This window comes from Megascapheus bottae, chromosome 1 (assembly GCF_031878675.1).
Source record: "Megascapheus bottae isolate mThoBot1 chromosome 1, mThoBot2.hap1, whole genome shotgun sequence".
Lineage (NCBI taxonomy): Eukaryota > Metazoa > Chordata > Mammalia > Rodentia > Geomyidae > Megascapheus > Megascapheus bottae.
In genome coordinates this window covers 67577629-67598482 of record NC_143509.1, presented here as the reverse complement: position 1 = coordinate 67598482, position 20854 = coordinate 67577629, and the positions used below count along the sequence as shown (strand labels likewise).

Below are 20854 nucleotides of genomic sequence, written 5' to 3'. Positions count from 1 at the left end.
AGGAAAAGAACCGTTCATTGATGTTATCTTTTAGAATTAAGATAAATGCAACATCCTCCTAAATGTCCTTCATTCAGAATGTAACAACCAGGTCATCAATCAGTCCAAAGGAGAAGCAAGAATATCCCACAGTAAACTATCAAAACCTAGCTTGGCCAGGTCTGTTTTCTCACATCTATAATCCTAGCTACTCAGAAGGCTGAGATCTGAGGATCACAGTTCAAAGCCAGTCCAGACCTAAAGTCTGTGAGACTCTTATCTCCAATTACCCACTAGAAAACTGGAAGTGGCACTGTGGCTCAAGGCGTAGGGCTGTAGCCTTGAGCTGAAGAACTCAGTAAAATGCCCAGGCCCAAAGTTCAAACCCCATGACTGATATTACCAAAAATAAGCCTAGCTTTGATGGTCTCTATCACAATAAGGAAAGCTAATTTCCTTCCTTCAGATACTTCTGTATTAAAGTTAATGATCATAGTGTTTTGAAAGACTTTCTAAGGAAAGTGAGCAAAGGTCCATCTGATTAAAATACTTCCATATGCATGTATGAAACGCCACCCTCTTGAACAATCACACATGAAAACATAATGAATTGTAGGAATGTAAACAGGTCCTGTCTAAGTTGTGGGCCCTAGTGGAAAAATAAGAAATGAATGGAATGGGTGAATGTGGACCAAAGACTTGATATGCATGCGTAAAAATGGAACAATGGAGCTTATTGATGGGAAAGGGTGTGGGGTCTGAGGGCTAGTGGTGGAGAGAGTGAGTACATTGCACGCATATACAGACATGTCAAAATGGAAATGATTGATAATAACAAAAGAGTATAAGGGGAAAAAAGAACTTTGCTGAAACAAAAGGAAAATCATGGTTGCCAAGAAAGTGATTACTGTTGTCGTTTCATGAAAAGGCTCTAAAGCAGAAAAGTCTGATGGATGCATCATAATGGGGATATATCCAAATGTCACATTTGTAACTCTGAAAATTGCACGTATTTTAGCGTAATTTGAACAAGACCTCTCAATAAATAGCTATGGAGGAAAGAGTCCCGTTTTTAAACATAACCCTCTCTTGTTTTCTAAAGAGCACATAAACAGGTGAGGAAAGAGGGTTGTGATATCCTGATCAAGCATGACAAAAGAATATCAAATGAAAAGAATCAAACTGTATAGAATTCCAAATGAAATGAAAGTACTGGTAAAAAAATAAAAGTACTGGACTTTTGGCATTTTATTTCTTTTACATGTATAAAAGAAACGAAGAAACTCATTGAAAATGGAAAAAAATATCATCATGATAATACAAGTACAATCAGAAGATAAGGACACACATGTGCTGTTAATAGTACTAATTACAATCATCAGGAAAATGTAAAGTAAACTGATATAATCTAAGAATGTGAATTTTTTTCTCAACAGAAATCAACCAGTGAACTCTTGAACCATCCAATTAGTTGTGGGAGCTGATGTAAACTAACAATTTTAAACAGAGTACACATTTATGCCTCCAGAATAATTAGGCAGTGTTTAGGTCATATCTGAATGACTTCATTGTCTCTATTTACTCTCACCCCATGTTTTTATCCAAAGCAATTTTTAACAGTTTAGAATTCTACTGTATCTGTCAAATTGTGAATTTACAAAATTAGTAATGGGTAACCAAATTGCATACGACAGGAGGCTTTTCTTTGTTGAAATATTAAAGCTAATAGAATTAAATCTCTGAGAATTACAGTAATTGCTTTTTGGAACTTCTATGGGATTTGATCATTGATCATTAACTGCTAGTATTATTAATGAGAGTCAATTATTGGAGACTGTATGGCTCCCTATGAAAAAGGCATCTTAATAAAACAGTCTGTAGAGGGCTCACTGCCTGATATCTTCTCACTCTAATCTCACAGGGGCTCACCTCTTTTTTACTGACACCAATCTCAATTATGAGGCTTCTGTTCTCATGACTATTAATCCTCCCAAAACATAAACACATGCACAAGCAAGAAACCTCCTCCAAATAGTCCTCCTTTGGAGTTATGAATATCAGTTTCACACACACACACACACACACACACACACACACACACACACACACACACACTCAGAACATAACACCCTGCTAGGCTGGACACACCTAGACAAGATGGCCCATGTCTGATTTCTAAGTCCTAAGGCATTCATGCCAAGCACAGCTGAACAAATGAAAGAAAGAAGACATGGAAAATAAACAGGTTTAACTGGAAGACATATTTCTAATGAGTGGTGGGAAGATTCATGGACCAATTCAAGAAGCTATCATTTTCCTTTTCATACGAGACCCTTGCTCAGGTTTAAATGCCTTAAGATTGAAGGGATTTTGGTGACCAGACCAAATGATTTTTAGCCTCTGTGTGAACCAAAAGACCTATGATTGAAATTCTGTGGGTAAGGTTATATTTCTAATACTATAGATTTCATTTTGACACATCAGCTCAATTCAGATACATTCTGAAAAAGTTTAGTAAATGTATTTCTACATAATTGGTTCTGTTCAAATCAAAATTTCATTTGCTATTACTCCCATCTTTTCTTTCTCCACTCCCTACTCCCCAAAGGTGATGAATAATATTTCCATGGGGTGTATGCAGTTTCAGAAAACACAGCAGCAGACAGTGAGGTGAGGTCAAACTCAAAGAAGAGAAAAAATATTTCTGAGAGTCGTAGCACCAACTGTGCCAAAAGAAAATGCAGATTTGATAAATAACTCGAAGTCATTACCTCTCCATTTCCTTTTCTGCTGATTCGATTCCTACAAGGGTCCTATTTTCCATGGAAACAGATCAGACTTACAGCAATATAAAGATTGCATCTTTTATTTATAAGGCAAAAATCCTACCCAAATACTTATTAAAATTGTGTGCCCTGTAGTACTGGCTTTGAGAGTATTAATCAAGTATTATATACAACTTTTATCATCCCTGTAGAAATTAATAAGCAAAAACCTTGAAGGTTGATCTCCTCAAAAGTTACTGAGACTATTAGTTCTGACACAGATTATTTGATTCAGTTTGATCTTGAAGTTTGGGGGTAAAAGTTTAAGGCATACTCCCTATCTGTATTCTATTCTCCCATTCCCTTCCTTCTAGAACATCTTTTGTGAGATTAGCTTCCATTTATAAATTAATTTGTAAACAACTTTGGGATTAATTAACCATTAATAATAATAAAACAAAGCCGGGTTTCAGTGGGTCTCTCCTGTAACCCTAGCTATTTAGGAGGCTGAGATTTGAGGATTGCAGTTCAAAACCAACTCAGGCACTAAAAAATCCATGAGACTCTTCCTCTTATCTCCAAGTGACCACCAGAAAACTGGAAGTGTCACTGTGGCTTAAGGGGTAGGGCAGTAGCCTTGAGCTGAAGAGTTCAGGGACAATGCTCAGGCCCAGAGTTCAAGTCTCATGACCAACAAAATAATAATAATAATAATAATAATAATAATAATGCAAATATAACACTAATTTTGAACACTACTATCACTAGAGAAGATTTTGAAGAATTAGGTAGAAGCTGGGTACTAGTTGATGATGGTTCAAAGACAGCTTCAGCAGGAAAGCCCATGAGACTCTCATCTTCAAGAAGCTACTCAAAAACAGGCTGGAAGTAGTAGAGAGTTTGCCTTGAACAGAAGAAGTTCAGGGACAGTGCCCAGGTCCTCAGTTCAAGCCCCAGGACCGGCCCTGGGGATAAGGACAATGAGTTGGTGAGAGTGCTTGCAAAAGATATCCCAGAACTGGGCTGGTAGTTTAGCCTACTGGTAGAGTGCCTGCCTAGCATGCACAAAGACCTGGTTTCGATTCCTCAGTACCACATACATAGAAAAAAGCCAGAAATGGTGCTGTGGCTCAAGTGGTAGAGCTCTACCACTGAAGAAAGCCTAAGGACAGTGCCCTAGCATTGAGTTCAAGGCCCAGGATTGGCAAAAAAAAAAAAAAAAAAAAGATCCCCCAGAGTGGAGAGTACATTTTGGGGCATGTATTCCACTAGGAAGAGGGAGTGAGAGAACTGCTTCCCTAAACAGGACCATGACTGTCCCAAACAGGCCATTTAGTGGTCATTCCTAAGACCTTTGCACTTAATGCATTTCTCTTTCTGAAGACTGAAATTCCATATTGTAGGGTTGAGGATGACAAGGACAGTTTGCAAAGAGGATATGAAGAAATCAAGAAATTATATAATTTAAATGCTTAATGTTTGACTTTTGTACCATCTTCTGTTAGCATTTAAAATCCAGAGGCTTATGCCTGTAATCTTAGCTACTGCTCATGATATGACAATCAAGGTTTAAAGTCAGCTCAAGCAGAAAAAGTCTGTGAGACTCTTATGCCCAATTAACCAGCAAAACCCCAAAAGTAGAGCTATGGCTTAACAGGTAGAGTACCAGCCCCAAGTGACAAAACCCTGCATTCATATTCCAGTAAATTGAACAAATAAATAAAATAAAACCCAGATAGATAGGGCTGGGAGTGTGGCCTAATGGTAGAGTGCTTGCCTAGCATGCATGAAGACCTGAGTTCAATTCCTTGGTACCACATACATAGGGGAAAAAAAGCTGGAAGTGGTGCTGTGGCTCAATTAGTAGAGTGCTAGCCTTGAAAAATCTCAGGAACAGGGAGTTTGGCCTAGTGGTAGAGTGCTTGCCTAGCATGCACGAAGACCCGGGTTCGATTCCTCGGTACCCCATACATAGAAAAAAGCCAGAAATGCTGCTGAGGCTCAAGTGGTACAGCTCTAACCTTGAGAAAATCCAAGGAGAGTGCTCAGACCCTGAGCTCAAGCCCACGACTGGCAATAAATAAATAAATAAATAAATAAATAAATAAATAAAAACAAAAATCTCAGGAACAGTGCTCAGGCCCTTAGTTCAAACTCCAAGATCAACAACAACAACAAGAAAATCCACAAAGAATATTCTGACATATTTCACAAAATTAATATTCTCTTTACCTTTATATTTATGCCATTCTGTGTTTTCTACATCTTTAGCTAGCCCTGATAAATGTAGTAATGTAGTAATTCCTAAATTGAGTATCACTTGAAACATGACTGAGGAAGGAAGAAATGACATGTATAAAAAATACATGATATAAAATGAAAGCGCAACTGTGACCTTTCCTAGCACTTTCCTAGACATGTACTATTTATTACAAATGAGGGAAATCAAGGAGTCTATGTTTCTTTGGATCTGGCTTATTTCACTTAATATGATTTTTTCCCAAGTCTTCGTATTTCCTTATGAATGGGGTGATGTCATTCTTTGTGACGGAAACAAAGAATTCCATTGTATGTATATATACCACATTTTTTTAGCTATGTACATATCACCAAATCAGATAGTGCTAAGTCACATGAATTCCAAGATATGGCAACAAGATGTTTTCTTTTTTGCTGTTATTTTTAATGTGCTATGTAAAGTTATTTTTTCTTTCATTTTTCCCCTTTTGGCTTATCCCCTATTGTTACTGTATTTGACTTTGGTACCCTGTGTCTTGTATATATATTTATCTGAATTGGAGAAGGGAAGGAGAACAACAAAATAGTAAGATAAAGGACAAATGGTAGAAAATGCAACAATGATACTCATAAGACAACATGTTGGAAATGAACTTTACAACTTGGGGGAGGAGGCTGGTGGGAAAGAAAATGGAAGAAAAATGAGGGAGGGAATAACAATATTTGACAAGAAATGTACTCATTGCCTTACATGTGAAACTGTAATTCTCTGCTTTTCAAATGTGAATGTGCACAGAAATGAACCACCTAGAGATCTTGTGAAGAAGCAAGCTTGCTTTCCTGCAGGGGCCATGAGGGGTGGATATTGGTACTGGTGCACAAAATACACTCAGCAGATTTTAGACCATGTTCAGAAAATCTAGCTTTGGCAGAGGATCCATCCATCCAACCTCAACCTCATTGTCCTCTTGTTTCTATCCCTGAATCCCTGCACTCTTCCTTCTGTCTCACTGATAAAAAAAAAAAAAAAAAAAATGTTAGATTCAAGGAGAATGAATCCAAAGGAGGAGAAATCACCCTCAAATTTGACAACCTCAAACACAGTAAGAGTAAGATTTAAGTTTTCCTTTGGCAAGAAACATATGGTTGATATGCATGAATTATGTAGCTTCTTGCCTATGTCCTTTCCTAAATGAAACTCTATGAATATATAACTTAAAAACAAGTGCGTACTTAACACTTGGCATACTCTTTTGCCATTCATATATCTGAGGGAAGTGAGGTGAGCTGTCGGTCCAATCTTCCCAGATAGCTAAAGTTTATCTTCTAAGTTTCCAGAAGCATATTTTAGTGATTTTTAATTGAAATTTTTGTAACATACTCAACTTTAAACCTTAGTGTATGTGTGTGTGTCTCTCTCTATTTTAATGATGATGTTATTACATTGATATTTAAGTGTTTGTCTACAATTACTCCAGAAGTGCTCTTAGAAGGTCCATGAAGGATTACACGCTATAACACAGTGATGCCTCAGAGCATCTTTTGAGAGTTTCTCGGTGTGTCTGGAATGACATTCTGCTTCCTTCCTCTGCTGTTACTGCACTGTGCTCTCTTCTTAATTTCTGCTTGGCTGCTTTAATTTTTAAATGATATTCTAGAAAGGCTTCTGAAATGGTTTCCCTTCTTTTCTGCTTATTCATCATACTTTTTTTTTCTTCTTTGTCTTTTGTGGTGCTGAGAATTGTACCTATAGCTTTGTGCATAATGGGTAAATGCTCTGACACTTATCTCTATCTCCAGCACCTCATATGGATTTTAAGGCAGGGACTCCTTTCTCATCAGCTTAAAGAAATCACACAGGTTAGGCTCTTAAGATGACCACAGAGTACTCACTCATTCCAGTGTCCTTACAATACTGGACCAAGTACTGTCCCATGACTCTTAGGAGATGGTTATACTCTTGAACGTTAAGAAATTCTTGTTTATTATGGGATAGCTCCATGATCTCCAAGGGTATGTTAACAATTCCAACTACACCCGCGCCAAGTCTGCAAGAATAAGGACATACATAAATTGCATACATATTGGCTGAAGAAAAATAAAAACAAAATGTTGCAATTTTTTCCAAAAAGTAAGTTTTCATTTCATCCAGACCATCTGAAAATCAACATATTATCTTATACTTTTCTTGCATTGTCATAAATCTAAAGGGATCCCTAGTATGTTTGGTACAAATTACATCTTCCCGAACGGAAGCCCTTATCTCTCACGTTTAAAATTGGTAACACATTAAACACCTGAAGAGATGATACAAAGAATAGAAACATACCAACCTATTTAAGAAAAGCATTGAAAGTTATTCCCCCCCCCCTTAAAGTGTGTTTTTTCCTTCCAGCAAGAACAGCTTCGCTAACACTGCACATTCAGCTGATTAATGAATGCCTGCACACTGATGGAAAGAGTGGAGACAGGTGATGACGTCTGCTCTCATTCCAATGACCTACTCATCTTTCCCATGGACAGGATCTCACTTCAGCCTCCCCCTTCCTGCATGTGTGTCACAAAACAAGGCCATACTTACAAGGACTTCAGTTTCAACTGCGGGCCCACTTTCTCATACATTTTGATCAAACGGTTATTACTGTAAATGAACATTCCAGCTTGGCTTTGGTTTTCTATGTTTACTCCAAAGAACAGGGAGAGTGTTCTTGCTTTTCTTGATTCTCTACAATTATATTTTTTAAAAGTTATTTACTATGACTCTATAGACATAATGTTTTATTTCATAAATTAATATGTTTCTATGACATACAAACCCTTAGCCTAATTGTGATTAAGTTCTAAATACTAAGTCCCAGTGATTGTAAATAGAGATTCCCTCCTGGAACACTTGTATGTTAAACTTGTCATTTAAAATATGATGTAAAAATCAACGTTAATAAATTCTTAAAAATAAATAAATAAATAAATGAAAGTTATTTAAAACGTTTCACTGAGCCAAGCACCTGTGGCTCACACCCGTAATCCTAGTTACTCAGGAGGCTAAGAGCAGAAGAGGCTAGTTCAGAGCCTAACTCCAATTAACCATCAGAAAACCAGAAGTGGCGCTGTAGTTCAAAGAAGTAGAGTGCTAAGAGTGCAAAAGGAGCTCAGGCTCTGGCCCTGAGCTCAAGCATCATGATGACAAAAGCAAATAAACAACTTTTCATCAAGTCATAATAATAGGTAAAAAAAAAACTGATAATGATTAAACCCAGAAGATAAGCATTGAAGAATTGATATGTATCTGGATATGCTATACAGTATCTCTTTACAACCAAGTATTTGGCATTAATATTAAGTTGAAAAAAACTATACCAGTCAACACAAGTGCCCACTGATTCAAAAGCCAAGTCTACCAATTTAAATTCATATAAATTAAGAGAACACCAAAATAGTTCAGAACTATTAACTGGTCTAATATAGTACCTATATTATGGGGGGGGGTGTGTGTTAATGAAAATTTAGTACTTACAAACTTTCAGATGTTTCCAATACTATGTCATTTCTAGCTTGCAGTAAGTTCTCGCATTTATAAATATCCAACGTAGATTAAAATTAGTCAAATAAATTCTTTAGCTTCCTTTCTAACATTTTCAAAAACTTGGAGGTTAATAAAACCAATAAGGAATGTTTACAAGGGCAATGGATATGAACTCTTGTCTTTCTGACTCTGTACCTCCACACTATGTTTTAAAGTACTTTCCATTGAACACATAAAACAAAACTTGAGATGTAGCAGAATGTGAAGAAACAGGAAGCGGCTGGGACCTAAGCAAAGCACCTGGATACAATCATTCTCTCCTACAAGCAAAACTTTCTCAGCAAAAGACATTAGCATTTCCAAAGTCTCTCAGACAGCAGTGATTATTTTTTTCCCCAGGCCTGGGGTTTGAATTCATGGCCTGGGTACTAACCCTGAGCTTCTTTTGCTCAAGGATAATGCTCTACAAGTTGAGCCACAGCTCCACTTCCAGCTTTTCCTGTTTATGTGGAACTGAGGAATTGACCCCAGGGCTTACGTCATGCATTGTAGGCAAGCATTCTACCACTAAGCCACATTCCCTATGTCACCCTCTTCCTCATTTCTCCCCATTTCCCCCTCCCAACCCACTTCCTCCACAAGTTGTATAGCTCCTTTCTAACATAGTGTCATTTAACTAGATGTAAGTGGTACTTTAACCTACCATCCACAAAAGGAAACTGGAACCAATCCTTCAGAATTTAAATGAAAAGGAGAGGGACAGTGAATTTATTTGGTGATCCTATGGGCACATCACTTCATCTAGACATCATTACCTAAACTACCAAAAATTGAATTTCTCTTTGCAGACTACACATCTGTGTACTTTCCACTCTATACTTTAAAAACATCTGATATCTCTTACCTCAGCTGGAGAGACGTAGCTCTATTAGGATTAACACGATGAGATATCACAAACCGAGAAAGAGAAGCCACCACTATGGGCACTAAAGCTGCCTACTCAGAAATCAGAACTTGATTTACTGCAGCACAGAGGACCCTGTCACAAGAAAATCTTAAGTCTTACCTCTGTTTCCCTTTAAGATTCTCTCGCTTTGCTTCTACGTCTTCCAAAGCTTTCTGTAACTCATTCTGGAGAAGTGCATTTGGTTGAGAGAGAAAATAAAGCCATAGAATTAACAAAGGGCCAGCAAATACTGGACTGTTCGAGAATGACAATAGAACTCAACTGCCTAACACAACCAACCACAATGGACACGCCATAGGTTCTGGTATACACTTGAGAGCTAAGAAAATAAACCAAATCTCTACCCACTCTTCTCCTGAGATACATATTCAAATTCTTCTCTGTGTTTACAGAATTTTTACTCCCTCTAATGGCACAATAGATTTGCAACAAACAATATGAAGATCTGGGTGACTTATTTAATGTATCTGAGCTCTAGCTTTTGTTTATGAGAACAATGAATGCTCAAATGTGTGGCATAATTAAGAAAAAGAAAGCAATTAATAAATTTCATTAGCAGTCAAAAGAAAATAACATCATTAGCACAAAATTCTGGATACTTCTTCCTAGTACCCCCACCAAATCTTCCATTATAGAATACTTGGGCTTCTTTTCTTTTCTTTTAAGAGAGCTCCAGTGCCAGCCCCTAGTTTGTCTCCCTAATCTACACTTGATATATTGTCTCACCACCCTATGTCTACTATTAAGCTCTGGCCAGACAGAAACTATTTGTCTTTACAAATAAGAATCAACCCTGAGTAAGTTTCACTCACTTAGGTGAAAGACAGACACCTCTTTTGAGGGACACAGCACTAGCAGACTACCATTTCATTGTCTTTCAAGAACATGAGAAATAGTGGGTAAGTATTTTCATTTCAAATTCTACTGCCTAAGAGCATTTAACAGGTCAAAAGTTCAGGTCATTCTGCTCTGCCCTCTTCTTTGCATGAAAGTGGATGAGGGTTCTTCAGAACAACAAAGCAAGCTGCTCAAAGCCAGGCCCACCTTTCCTGGAAGGGCACTCAGAGTGCCCACGAAAAAGACATGGAAAACAGCAAGCTAAGGCAAGAAGAAAGCAAGAATGTGACCTATGAGAAGAGTGTCTCTCTCCACTCTCAAATACAGAAGGCCAAGGGTATTGATATCTTAGAGACAAAATAGGGGGAGACAAAGTTAAATCATAAACAAAAATCAGTTACTGTGAGACAGATTTACCTTTAACTTTAAAAATGAATAAAAGGAAAAAAATAAGAATCTGGAAAAAAACATGACTTAGTTTTCGATTTGGGATACCATGCACATTACTCTCTGATTTCATTCCTTACTCATGCCTATTGGGTAGAAGACTGTCAGATACAGCCCTGGTCCTTGCAAATTTGTGTGCAAATTACTGAATAGGATTTGTATATTTACTCTGTGGCAGAGGATAAAGTGAAGCCTTTTCTTGCCTTTCCTTCTGTACACCAACAAATAATATGGTGCTCATGATTTGCCATATTTTTGGCAAAAGTTAGCAAAAACTTACAACATATACCCTGTAGCCGAAGTCTTTTTCTCTTAGCTGCAATGTGTTATAATTAATAATATAGTTCCTTCTAACTTGTCTTACCCATGGGTATACCCATGGGGATTACAGAGAATGTTTATGAACTGTGTGAAGCAGCTCACAAGAAAAGAGCTTGGATAAGCTGGAAGTACTGATATTAATATTCATAATTACGGAATATAATTCCTAGCACTAGAAAGCAAGATTGCTTATTACTCTTCATGTTGCCTTCCCCATTTATGGACATCCACGAAGAGCCATAATTTGAATAGAGAGACTTATTAGGCTAGATTTTTGTTTAATCTGCTAGCTTTTCATTATTCCCTCCCTTTCTTGCATTATTTTCTTTTTCATTTTAAAGAAATTGGTTATAATGCTCTTCTGCATTGTTCTAAATTCACCACACGTTCTGTTCATCTTTGCACTCTCCAGCTCCTCTTGTTGGGTTTCCTGTTTCTCTGCATTCATCTATCTAGTCTGTTTACCTGTGTTAGAAACAACTTAATCTTCTAAGGTCACCTATGCTTACAAGTTTAGGAAGCAAATGGTAAGAGACAACTAGGCACTGGGAAAAGCTAATGATACTGTCAGCCATTTAAGAAGATGATTCTTTACATGTCCTACCTTGGCAGAAGGCAATGAAATTGTGTTAGGCTGGTTTGTTTTGATTTGCGCTTCTTTCAATAGAAGTTCAGCTGGAAGCAAAAGAAAACAGTTATAAAGCAGTGAAACCCTTGCAGGCAATTTTTAGGGGCATGTTGTCCATAGTTGGAGCCAAAACCAGTAAGAATAGCATAAAGATATGGTCTCAGACAACCATAGTTGTTTGCATTTGAAATCTTCTTTCTATTAAGCTTCCTCTTAGACATGACTTTTTTTGTCAGTTGTGGGACTTAAACTCAAAGCCTGTGTGCTGTCCCTAAACCTCTTTGTGTTGAAGGCTAGCACTCTACCACTTGAGCCACCGCACCACTTCCAGTTTTGAGTGGTTAGTTGAAGATAAGAGTCTCACAGGGGGCCGGGAGTTTGGCCTAGTGGTTAAAGTGCTTGCCTAGCATGCATGAAAACCTGGGTTTGATTCCTCGTACCACATACATAGAAAAAAGCCGGAAGTGGTGCTGAGGCTCAAGTGGTAGAGCTCTAGCCTTGAGAAAGTCCAAGGACAGTGCTCAGGCCCTGAGCTCAAGCCCAGGACTGGCAAAAAAAAAAAAAAAAAAAAAAAAGAGTCTCACAGGGACTTTTCTGCCCAGGCTGGCTTTGAATCATGATCCTCAAATCTCAGTCTCCTGAGTAGCTAAGAGTATAGGCATGAGCCACCAGTGCCTGGTAAGACATGATAATTTATAGGATATAAGTTTACATTTATAAATGCAAAAGTTTGAGTCAACCTTTAGCTAAGTAAAAATGCTCCAAAATGAATGAACTGCTTCTATTCACAGAAAACTGGAGAATAGAAGACTTGTCCTTGCTGTGGAAAAAGCAAATGTGGACAGCACTCTACTTAAAGTGGATCAAGACTGGTCTCTACTAGGATCTACTAGGATCATCCTGACAAGTAGAGTTCTAAATATGAATCGATTGATTACAACCATAGTCAGACTCAGACTGCACATGGGAAGTCACATAATTAAACCAACTCTCCCATGTGTGAAGACATTTGAGGTAGGAGTTACATTTGATTCCCACAATGCCTAGAGCAGTGTACATCTAAGAATAAGTGAGCAATCAGAATCTGCTGAGTAAATAGACAATAATGATGTGGACCTCAAATAATCACATACCAAACTTTACTGCTTCTTCTGCCTTTTTAACTTCACTTTTAAATACTCCTTTAAAAGAAGATGTGACATACAGATACTTTCTACAAAGGAAAAAAAAGAACATCATCAAGTCAGATTACCACTTTAAAGTATATAATAAGAGAATATTCTTTGGGTACAACTATACACTGGAGAGATATGTAATTATTAAGAAAGATTCATCACACAAGTTACATCCAGATGGCAAATTAGCCAACTTGATACCTCTAAAGAAATCCCTTGCCTTTTAATTCTTGGTAATTTTACTTTTTTGTTAGGGAACTTTAGGAGTAAGATAAGAAAATCTCTGCCTACACACGTGTTCACTTATACATATAAAATGGGATAATTTTCTTTAAAAAAAAAGCCATGCTGCTGTTCCACTGTGAAATTGGTTTATTAACATGCACAATTCTTTTACTCAGATTTATCACTGACATTGGATAAACTGCTTCTCTAAGTCCCCAAACAATTATTTCTTACTGAACCCTCAGAAACACGCACTTAAAATAGCATTTTCAACCATAAAAGGCACACTTTCTATTTTAGTGTTCAAAAAACCTCACTTTCAAGACCTATTGTTTCAGTGGCAATGAAGACACTCCAGAACAATCAAGGAAGAAGGAAAAAGAATATGTGCATGTGTACCTAAACTTCCAGAGAGCAAAGTCTAGGTAAGAAAGCTCTTCAAATAACAGGCTCAATGAACATATCTGAATCTATGAGCATCTGCTGTAGGAAATGCCTGAAATTTTTTTATTGCTTGCTGTCATTATGAAAAGAAATATTCCAGATGGGCTGTGAGTATGGCTCATGGTAAAGTGTGTTAGCCTTGAGAAAGCCCAGTGACAGTGCCCAAGCCAAGTTCAAGGCCACAACTGACAAAAAAAAAAAGGAAGAAAAAAGAAAGAAAGAAGAAGAGAAAAAGAAGAAGAAATATCTAGAGGGCTTGGGAGTGTAATCTAGTGGTAGAGTGCATGTCTAGCATGCACAAAGCCCTGGTTTCCATTCCTCAGTACCACATAAACAGAAAAAGCCAGAAGTGGTGCTGTGGCTCAAGTGGTAAAGTATACTAGCCTTGAAAAAGCCCAAGGACAGTGCCCAGGCCCTGATTTCAAGCCCCTGACTGACAGAAAGAAAAAAAGAAAAAGAAAAAAAAAAAGGAAAGAAAAAGAAAAAAATATTCCACAGTATTATTTTGTTTGAGAAAACCCAAAGCTTTGTATACTTAATCCTTTTATGTGACGAAGGGTTAGTGGGAATTTGAACATAGGGTATCACCCTTGCTGTATCATTTGAATTATGGCCCCAGGCATTTCTGCTTTTATTTTATTCTTCCACATAAGGTTTCTCACATAGCTAAGATTACAAGTGTAAGCCTCCATGCCTAGCTTTTATAGACCTATATTTACATATATCTACACTTTTGCCCCATACCCTGTAAGATTCAAGAGTTTTTTAACTTCACTTTTAAATTTTTATTTATTTATTTTTCTTGCCAGTCCATGGACTTTCCTGTCAAAGTTGGCTTTGAACCATAATCATCAGATCTCAGCCTCCTCAGTAGCCAGGATCACAGGCATAAGCCACCAGCTCCTGACTCACTCTCTTTATAAATATCTTCACTGTTGACAGAGGTATACCATAGCTAATTTTACACAGTCAACTCGACTAGGCTAAAGGAATGTGCAGATAGCTGGTAGAGGTTACATGTGGATATGTCTCCAAAGCTGTCCCTGGAGTGGATTGACATTTGAGGAAGGAAACCCACAAAAAGATCACCCTCACCGATATGGCTGCTCATCTACTTCAAGGAAAACAAAAAGGCAAAGGAAGGCTTCCTCAACTTCTGCCGCAGCTGTAACATCAAATTTCATCTGCTATGAGACACTGGAAATTCAGGTTATTGAAGTCTCTATTCAAGAACTCACACAGCAGCTTTCTTCATCTCTCTGCTCTAGCTCTTGATCCTTTATCCTCAGAACGCAAATGGCTCCATCTGCTCCCTGGGTTCTTAGGCCTTTAAAGTAAGGCTGAACTGCTGACTGGAAGTTCATCAACTCCTCAGTCCCCCCATGAGGTAATTGCCATAATAAAATGCACTATGTTATTGGCTCTGCTGTTTTTTTGGATTACTCTGATTAATAAAGGTATCACAGTTGGGGCTGGAAGCAGATAAAGACCTGGAGATCATTTTTTTTGAAGCCAAAGTGTTTTAACATGCATAAAATGATATATACATTCAGGAGGGGAGAAGAGTCAATCCATATGTTCCTAAGTCTACAAAAGCTATACACAAAATGCATCCCAGAGGCTAAAAACTAGGCTACTCGTTTCTTGTGATATAGCCTCAGACCTAAGAAAAGACCTTCAACATTTTATGCATCTTTAAACTGAATATGTATGTGGACTGAATGTGTCCCTGTGTACGTGCCTACTCTCCAGCCCTTTAAAGAGAAAAGGTTAGTGACCTCGGGAATTTAAAGCAACAGCCTTTCAATTCTGGCCTGGTATACAATTGCTTTTATATGTTCTGACTTCCAAATAATTTAAGTGGTAATGGAAATGTTCACTGATGGCTGGTATATACAAGTCACACAGAATTTTAAATGCTTTAAAAAAAAATAAGTCAGAGTTTATTTAAGGTTTGCTTACTGCAGGTTCTCTTTCTTTATCTTCACAAAGCCCTCAAGGCAAGAGTGCTTCAGGATCAAATGTTGTATTTGACAATCTAGAGTTCACCTGCCTGAGGTCAAGGCTGAGATGGACCTCTTCCCATACTGGCTGACTCAGTGCTTCCTATGACTCCATTTCCTCATCCCTAAATGGATGGTAACAGTGCCTATGTATCTCATCAGGGCATTAACCAGACATAAAAATGTAAATACAGTGAAAGAACATCAAACAACATTAGCTCACAGCAAGTTCTTAATATCTGTGTTATATTATTATCTAGTTACCCTCAAACTGTGTTTCAAGAAGAAATACACTGAGGATGAGAAATGAAATGAGTTGCTAGATGAAGTACATTTCTTCTAAGAATCTGAACGACTTGTAGAAATTCAGACTTCTTTTTTTTTAAGCTAAAATAATAAGCAAATAAATGTATTTTCTGGCTGGTGGTATGGCTTACTGGTGAACTGCTTACTTAGTATGCTCCAGGACTAGGTATGATGTACCATAACAACAGTGAAAAAAAGAAATAACAGCAAAAAAATAACTAAAGATCACCCTGTATTCATCTACCACAGTAGTTTAAAATAATTTCAACTTATACTGACCAATGAACTGCATTTGCTATTGCTAATTCTAAAGTTCATTTTTCAGAAAGATTATACTCCAGGGAAGAAATACCTATAAAAATCTAAGGTAAAGTAATTATCAGTTTGTTTCTTTGATTTTCTCTTACAAAGAACATTATTCATCTAAGTTACCACCTATGAGGAGCCTAAATTAGTCTATTACATTTAAAGAACAGTAAACCCTGTTTTAAAGTACACAATTTTTGGTCACTGTATCCTGGAATTATTTGTTTTCAAAAATCACATTCTCATCACCTACTTTGTCTATTTTGTTTGTTTTTTTTTATTGTAATTAGTAAAAGGGTTACATGATATTTGCCAGATAGAAGGTGCATTAATTCACATACATTGATACCCTTTCACATGTCTTGGTACCCTACTTTGTCTATTTTGAATCATATTTTGCAATCAAAATAAAATCAAGTGGAGATTGTCTGACTGAAGGGATAATTCATCAAAGATGATCTAAATTAGATTACTGAAGAATTTTACAGAAAGTGAAGAGAACACAAAAGATGAAGACTCTTCACTAGTACTTAATTTAAATAACAAGGACCAAAAAGATGCATCAATGAGATAACCTGATCTCAGACAATCTGCACACGGCTTCACACTTAACTGTTTACAATCTGCACACGGCTTCACACTTAACTGTTTACAATCTGCACACGGCTTCACACTTAACTGTTTACAATTGTTCGTTACAATTTTTTTATTCTTAAATATACTTATATATATATATTTTATTTTCTTCAAGCAGTGTATAAGGGAGTTGCCATTCAATAGAGCAGTGTATGAATACAGTGCCTCTTACTCAGTGTCACCACTTTCAACATTCTCACCCTCTACTCCCACCCCACCCCTCACCTTAGTTTTCTTAATTTTTAGGTTATGTATTGAATTTTTGCCATTTAGCAAAGCAATTTGTGTATATAATGCCTCTTGATACATATCCCTTCAATATCTCCACCCCCTCTTTGACCCACCTTCTCCCTTGTTTTTCTCAGTTCTGTGGCTTATACAAGGCATTCTTGTCTGCATTCTACTCATTTCCCCTGTTTATTCTTCTACCCTTCTCCTCTTGCCTCATCACTCTGCAAGTACCCATTTCCTGGTACTTATTTTATTAGGTTTTCAATTAGTCATTCTAAAGAATTATACCATTGTCTTTCACCATACATTCAATTCTACGTCAGTTAGTTCATTTGTAACCACATAGATGCCACCCAGTTACTTCTACATTTACAGGCACATTCTAAGGAAAACATGCAACTTAAGTAGTTGTACACAGCAGTTGCCACTCAACAAAGTAGTTTATGAGTACAATGCATGTGGATCAATGTCACCCCTTCCAACATTCTCACTCATCTCACAACCTACCCCTTCCATCACTTTTCCAAGTTTTATACGATATATATTGAATTTTTACTACATTACCCCCCAACTTGTCTCCTTGAACTCCAAGGATCTGGGAATGTGACTTTACAGATTTCATCTTCTACTTTCCTACAACTTTCCATCAACAAAATTCCATTCAAATTTTCATTTTGAGTCATAGCTACCTTGGATTCTTTCTTTCTAAAAGTGCTACAAAATGTAAAGTCTATGAAAATTATAGAGGGCAATGAAAATTTTGCTTTTTGGATAAAACTTTTAAAAGAAAATAGTGTTTCTGCCAAGTACTGATTTGGTATGGTATGAGGAGTAGACTTTCATACTGCCATATGAGAATAAACTGGTTCTTACCTCTTTGAGGGTAATTTAAAACCAGCTATCAAATCTAATTGTGCAAATGGATTCTATACATTACATTTATCATCCTTTCTATAAAATAACTGCATATGAGCATAAGCATATAATTCAAATAGTTATTATTCAAATCCAATGTATCTAAATGTTTCCAGGCATGTCCACTGTAGCACTGTTTGTAACAATGAAAAACCTTAAATTGTCAATGCATATTCATTTAAATAAGCCAGAATACTACATGATATATTTAGCAATGACAAATCTCCAAGACACAATTGTATGTGGATAAAATAAACTGCATAAAATTTAATACTTGAGGAAAATTCTGTGTGTATGCGAATGTGCACAAATATATGTAAATGTGGAAAGCATCTGGATGTATCATTATTGACCTCCTAACAGAGGTTCCCTTTTGAGAACTAGTGAATTGCAAGTATACAGAAGGGAAAACATGGAAAAGGCAGCTCTTAGCTATTTGACTTTTTGCTGTATCTAATCCTGTACTGCTGAGTATTTTTTAACTTTACTATTTTAAGAGTAAAACACTACCCTCTAGAGAACATAAAAATATGAAGAAACACTAAATGATTTTCAAGGCTTTATTACACAAGTAGAGTACAGTATAATACAGCATTTTGAGTGACTAATTTGATCAAAACAATCTGGAAAACTTTAAACTTTTATCATCATTCAACTTAGACACTTATTCATTTGTCCAAAAGTGTTGGCTATTAGCAAATATGATTTTTTAAATTTAAGTTGGAATAAAACTATGGATGATGACAGCTCTAAGCTTTTATTAATGCAGCAAATTAGTCTATTCTTGTGTATTATAATTTCATTCTATACTGTTAGATGTCTAGGCTGGATAAAGTACATCACACATGTTCAAGAGGAGAAAAAAGGTTTAAAGCCAGGGAGACTGCCAGGCTGACTCCATGAGGACAGAGAGCAGCAGCTGCTGCTAAGCTAGGGAGAGGTATTACAGGTATATTACAGAGAGCTTGCATGAAGATGGGGACTTCACTGTGAGTAGGAGGGAGAGCGGTTAATGTTAGTGGCCACGTGGACCTTGAGATGCACACAACCAGGTAGTGCATTGGCCACTGAAATGTCAGCCCTCACAGAATGACTTCACCCCAACTAACATATACTGTAATTACTTCATTTTTTAAATTATGGGAATTTACCTTAATCATATTATAAAATAGCTAAAGTCCCTAGTTATGCCTCACAATACATAATGAAGCAAGATCAAGAATATTGCTGCCAACTAGACCCTAGATATCAAATAGAACTCAAACTTAGTGTGTCCAGAATGAACTGGAGGAAACATCATCAGCTATTACTCCCAATCCTTATAACTGCTCCTCCCTCATTCTCTTGCTTTCTTTAGGTACAAAACTTCAAAACCCCTCTGTTCTCCTCTCCCTTCTCCCAATCTCTTTTTTCCTTCCCTATCTCCTTCTCTCTTCATACCCAAACCCTCTGCACCTGGACACTAGACACCACTCCCAGAGATCAAGCCATTGTCATTTCTCCTCTAATTTCTCCAGTAATTCTCTCTAGCCTAACTAACCTTCTCTCCTCCCTTCTTGTCCCATAAAATCAATTCTCCACTATCAGTGACGAGGAGTGGGGCCTGGTGGTAGAGTACTTGCCTAACATGAACAAAGACCTGGGTTCAATTCCTTGATACTACATACATAGAAAAAAGCCAGAAGTTGTGCTGTGGCTCAAGTGGTAGAGTGCTAGCCTTGAGAAAACCCAAGGACAGTACACAGGCCTTGAGCTCAAACCTTGGGACTGGCAAACAAAAAATCTAAACATCAAGCAATGATTATTGCCTGGAAGTCACTTCATTCTCAAGACAGCCGCCTCCCCATCACATTGCTCCAGACCCAGCTGATCTGCCCCCATCTAACTAATTTCTTCTCTATTACCATGCTCTACACTCTACTTCTCTTTATTACTAACTTGGTAATTATTATCCTTTCTCCATAAAACCGTATTCTTCTGAAACCACAATGCTTCTATGACTCTCTAGGAAACTCACTTTCCTGGAAGTCTCCCAGGAAGGGAGAGTTTGCCTCTGGCTATGTATGCCTTGGTGCACTGCTCTCCATGCGGAATCTAGGCTTCCCTATGGGACCAAGACAGTGCTGTAGAAGTGATGGCAAGGAACTTTGGAGACTGGGTTGTAAAAGTTTGCATCTGGGGCCAGGAGTTTGGCTTAGTGGTGGAGTGCTTGGCTAGCATGCATAGGACCTGGGTTCAATTCCTCAGTACCATATACACAGAAAAAAAAAAAAGCCAGAAATGGTGCTGGGGCTCAAGTGGTAGAACTCTAGCCTTGAGAAAAAGAACTCAAGGACAGTGCTCAAGCTGAGTCCAAGCACAAGATTGGCCAAAAAAAGGAAAAAAAAAGTTTGCATCTACCACTTTGTCCTCTTGAATTACTCACTCTGTCAGAGCCCTACCCCATACATCACAAAAATATTCAGGAAGATGTGTGAGATAAGCCTTGCAAAGAACAACTTATTTGCAGGTCACATGAATAGCGACCATGGATTTGGGTCTTCTAGCTCCATTCAGGCACCAGGATCCCCAGTTAAAGCCTGTTGGTACCCATCTGAGAAACTTTAAGACCAAAGCACTATACAGCTGCTCTCAAACCATCAACTCACAGAGACAGAGAGATAATAAATGGTTGCTTTTCCATATAATGAATAATTGTTGTCCTTAATGTACTATGTTGTCTCTCATCTCCTTTGCTGTCCCTTGGTTATCTCATATTGTTATAGTATCTCACTTTGTTATCTGATATATTGAATTTATTTGTATTTGGATATTTGAAATTTGATAGGGAAGGGGGGAAAACCAAGACGGGTGGGGAGTGTGGGGGGGGGAGGGAAATGGGTACCAAGACATGTGAAAGGGTATCAAT

At 37.5% G+C, this 20854-nt stretch overlaps 1 protein-coding gene across 1 annotated transcript in view; it reads right to left on the bottom strand.

The window, feature by feature from the left end:
- The window catches only part of Morc1 (MORC family CW-type zinc finger 1), a 146369-nt gene that overhangs the window by 89133 nt on the left and 36382 nt on the right, over nt 1–20854 (bottom strand). Inside the window, exons 12-16 of the mRNA XM_090330932.1 lie at nt 12839–12918; nt 11682–11752; nt 9572–9636; nt 7564–7707; nt 6876–7030 (exon numbers count right to left, since the gene is read on the bottom strand). Of these exons, the coding sequence (XP_090187058.1) occupies nt 6876–7030; nt 7564–7707; nt 9572–9636; nt 11682–11752; nt 12839–12918 (515 nt within the window). The remainder of the gene's footprint in view (nt 1–6875; nt 7031–7563; nt 7708–9571; nt 9637–11681; nt 11753–12838; nt 12919–20854) is intronic.